Source organism: Rhagoletis pomonella, unplaced genomic scaffold (genome assembly GCF_013731165.1).
Source record: "Rhagoletis pomonella isolate Grant_MI unplaced genomic scaffold, Rhpom_1.0 Rhpom_scaffold_00011, whole genome shotgun sequence".
Lineage (NCBI taxonomy): Eukaryota > Metazoa > Arthropoda > Insecta > Diptera > Tephritidae > Rhagoletis > Rhagoletis pomonella.
In genome coordinates, this window is record NW_023458565.1 from 14,940,826 (window position 1) to 14,945,332 (window position 4,507).

At 37.1% G+C, this 4,507-nt stretch overlaps 2 protein-coding genes across 2 annotated transcripts in view; both read right to left on the reverse strand.

Annotated features, from left to right (window-relative positions):
- LOC118746679 (bifunctional peptidase and arginyl-hydroxylase JMJD5-like) overlaps positions 1-4,507 on the reverse strand; it is a gene marked incomplete at its 5' end in the record, with an annotated part of 146,810 nt that overhangs the window by 14,298 nt on the left and 128,005 nt on the right.
- LOC118747180 lies at positions 1,874-3,892 on the reverse strand. Its single transcript, XM_036481170.1, has one exon. The coding sequence runs from the start codon at positions 3,890-3,892 to the stop codon at positions 1,874-1,876; it is 2,019 nt and encodes a 672-aa protein (XP_036337063.1).

The window sequence follows — 4,507 nt, forward strand, 5'->3', positions numbered from 1 at the left end:
CTGATCAATTGACAATTACTGCTGATCTTCGGCTTGATAAAAGTACCAATTTTTTTTTGTTTTTATTTTTCGTTTATGCGACGCACAGCAAGTTTTATGCAAGCAATGTTATCACGGCTGCGGTAGCAAATTGCTCGCCGTTAAATATCTGGCAGGCCCACATACACACATGCACAGTTGCACACTGAGGAGGGGTGCAAGGCACGCCCTCAAGATCACAAGATATCTAGTAAATTTGTATGAACAGCGAACGAGTCAATCTGGGTGCATGGGTATGACAGTTGCCTTCAGCAATTTCACGCTTTCTGCCATTGTTGTTATCGCTTATTTAAATGTTGTTGGACTTGTTGCATTAATCATCAGAGATGCTGCAGCAGTGAAGAAAATACATATATGTAAACATACACGCTATAAAAAAAAAACAAAACCAAACAACATCCGATCAGTTGCGCCAACTGCTGTAATCAACAACCAGTAGCCAACAACAGCCAGCAGTTAGGAAGGCAACCACTCACTGCTCCCCTGATTTTATTGCTCCGACGCAATTTGTTTTTTGATGCGTTGCGGAAGTTGTCACTGCCATCGTACTCGTCGTACTCGTACAAATCAACATTCACTTCTGTATTCATTCACTTCTTGCTTAACTTTTCCACTCAAAAGAACTTTCAGGTATACTTAGCTATATACATACATATTTACAATTAAATCAAGATGCCGTTGTGCTATCTACTATGTGTTAAAACTTGTGTAAGAATATAATAATAAACGCGTAATATGCTCTTCCCTACATAGTTAAGTAGATAAGTACCCCGGTAGCAAAATTGCCAGAAATCTGTTAGATATCCGTCAGACTCGTCGGCAAAAAAGTCAGAAATCTGTATGGTTTTTTGCCGCTATCGGTCAGTGAAGCGTATGGAGAGGTTGACCCGAAGTCTAACCGACACGACGTGGGAAATTCTGACCGACGATTCTGACGGATATCTAACAGATGTCTGACCAATTAATCATGGAAAATAGGAATTATCAGACATGTATGCCCGAAATCGGACATAATTCGATCAGACATATCGGATAAGGAAATAAATAAAATTCTCCAAACACTTCGCCGCAGAAATCTGCACGAAACCTGAAAGACTTTGTATAAACAGTCAACTTTTTATTCCGACTTGTCTGATATCAGAAATGGTCTGGCAAATGTGCTAGCTGGGTAAGCAAGGGAGGAAATTAACAAATTGACTCGTAGCATGTACTTTCTACGAAATTATGACACAGAAATATGTACTCGAAAACCAGATATGTGTACATTAGGGTGGTGCGAAATGCATGCAGAAAAGTAAAGTCGGAATTTTAATGCTCTCACCCCATAGGATTGTTCTATAAAGAAAAATCAAAAAATATTTAGAGGTCGCTCAAAGCGCTCAAAGTTCTTCATGTATTTTATTTGAAAAAAAAACACTTTTCGTAGAAATGGTATAGAATTTTCGAAAATTAATATTTTTCGGTTTTTGTAGCGATCACTTTGTAGAATATATTTTTGGTACACTTGTAGGCTGGTGTGATCTATTATTTAATGGTGCAAATAAAACACTTATTCCACCTTCGTTGCCCAACGTTTCGCTGAAATTTCCAGCATCATCAGGGGCCACTATGTTTATTAAATCCAACAAAGAAATACAACGAAAAAACAAAAGATGTTCAAATGAATAATAAAAGTTGGCATACATGTGTTTGTAAAAACAAAGACAACAATTATGGACTAATACAAAGAACATATACTCACAATAATATTAAACATTTACTTTAAACTTAATATTAATATATATACACGTAATCAGTACCACTCTCTATGGTAGTCTTGTCATAACTAAATTGTTTATTTTGATATGCATAACATGTAGGCGGCCGCGATGTTGTCCGTATCTTCTTTTTTGTTGATCGTATTCTCCCTTTTTTCTAATATTCTTAAGCTTTCCAAAGTGTATCTCGTCATTTCCCTCTTTTCCTTGTCAATAATCCTAGTGTTAGTGAAATCAGCTGTGTGGCCGCTGTTTAATATGTGCTGTGATAGGGCTGTGCTGTGTTTTTGTTTCCTTATATCTGTTTTATGTTCGGCTATACGAACACCTAATGCGCGTTTTGTTGTCCCTATGTACACTTTACCACAGTTTTCGTTCTCTTTGCCCTTACATTGTATTTCATAAACAACGTTGTTTTGTTGCTGTATGTCTAGTGGGCTTTTTGTTCTTGTGTAGATTCTAGCTAACGTGTTATTTGTTTTGTAGGCGAGAGTTATGTTTTGTTCCTTTAATGTGCTGTGATCAAAGTTTTCGCTTAGCTTGGGGATGTAAGTGACGCTGTAGTACTTCTTTGGTGTATTTGCTGTTGCTGTGGTCGGCGTTTTATTTTGCTGATTTCCTATTCGCATTGTTTCTTGTTTTATTAGTTCGCGTATCAGGTGATTGGGATAATTGTTGCTTTTCAAAATGCTGTGTATTTTCTCTATGTTGGCTTCGTGAAATTTTTGGTCGCTTATCGTCAGTATTTTGTGTATAAGATTTTTCGCGGTGTTGATTTTATATTTTCTTGGTTGGGAGGAGAGATAATTGATCAGGCGTCCAGACGACGTTGGTTTCGAGTACCAGTTTAGAACAATATTGTTGTTGTTTTTGTGTATACGGACATCAAGGAAAGGAATGCTCGCGTTTTCTTCCATTTCCATGGTAAACTGAAGTTTTGGGTGGTATTTGTTTAGCGTCTCTAGAATTGTATTCACGTCGTTGCGGTTTGTTATTGCAAAAATATCGTCTACATATTTGTTGATAAACTTGATGTCAATGTTGAAGTGTTGTTTCAGCTCCGAGATGGTGTTGTCCAGAAGGTCGTCCATAATGATGTCGGCAATTGTCGGTGAGAGGGGGTTGCCCATTGGCATTCCAAATGTTTGGGTGTATAGTTTGTTATTGCACATGAAGTAGTTATTATCTTTAAGGCAGAAGTCAAGAATTTGTTGGAATTTGTGTTTTGGAATGCTGGTTGTCCGTTGTATCTGGTCCCACTTTTTCATAATAATTTTTGTGGCTAACATTGTCGGTATATTCGTAAACAAGGAGATGACATCGAACGACACTAAAACATCTTCATCACATACACTTATATTCGTTAATCTCTCTTTCAAATTAAACGCATTCTTCACATTGTATCTCTCTGAAATCAATGGCTTGAGTATTTCTCCGACATATTTGGATAACTTGTAACAGGGGACCATGACTGACGAAGCAATGGGGCGTAAAGGAACTTGCGGTTTGTGAATTTTCGGCAGCCCATATAGCCTTGGCGCTGCAGCTGCGGTGCTGGTGAGAAGCTGCTTTTCCCTTTTGTTTATGTGTTTGGCTTTGTAGAGCTCATCAACTATTTTATTGTTTTTTCTCTGCAGAGTGCTCGTTGGGTCTGTTCTTGAAGTTTTGTATGTGTTTTTGTCTTCTAGTAATTTGTTTATCTTTTCAATGTATTCCGATTCGTACATTGCTACTGTCTTATTGCCCTTGTCAGCATCTGTTATAACAATGTTTTTGTGGGATCTCAGAAACGCCTTTGTTTGGTTAAATGCAGCTAAAATGAATTTTTCGGCAGAGTTGTGTTTAATATTCCGCTTGAACAGTAGAATTCTGTTGCTCAACTTATTTCTCGCTGTTTCTTTCTCCTTTTCGTTTTTTATCCCCATGATTATTTGTTCCATTTCTGCTATAGTGAGTATTGGTGAGAAACTTGTCCTTGTTGTTGGTAATGTGAACTTTTTCCCCAGTGATAGTAGCCACCTTACCTCTTCGGGAAATTTGACGTTCGTTTTGTTCACGAACCAATTGTTGTTCTTTTGTATTCCCAGCTTCCGCATCTGTTCGTGTTTAAGACTCTCAATTTTTGATGTGAGTATTGATTCTTTTTCCTTCGCAGTTTTTTGGCTTTGGGCGTTCTGCTTGCTGATGAACGCGTCGAATTCTGAGCTACTTAAAGTGACTTTTAGTTGTTGTTGTGCATGCAATAATAGATCTTTTGTTATTTTAATGTTTATATTTGTTTGTGTTATCTCGATGTTTAATATTTTTGTGAGACATAGTCGTTTTGAATTTTCCACCTGTTTCCTTATTTTCTCTGAAGTTGTATTGATTTTTAGATTTTTGATCGAGTTTGTCAGATAATTTGGCATTAGCCCGTATTGTTTGCATCGCAATAGAAATTTAAGCTGCTCCATCTGTTTTGCTAATTTGTGTTTTTGTTTACTGTAGTGTTTCAGTGTGATGCATGTATGCTCGCCGTGTTTATACTTCATATGTTTGTAATAGTCCTTCATCTTGTACTAGTGTTGCTGTTTTTGTTGGTAAAATAAACGATGTTCAATATATCGGCAGGCCTTCCGAGATTAATGTTTTTTGGTTTTTGTAGCGATCACTTTGTAGAATATATTTTTGGTACACTTGTAGGCTGGTGTGATCTATTATTTAATGGTGCA

Coding starts and splice junctions, on each gene's coding strand:
- LOC118747180 (XM_036481170.1), bottom strand. CDS start 3,892: ATGCGGAAGCTGGGAATACAAAAGAACAACAATTGGTTCGTGAACAAA.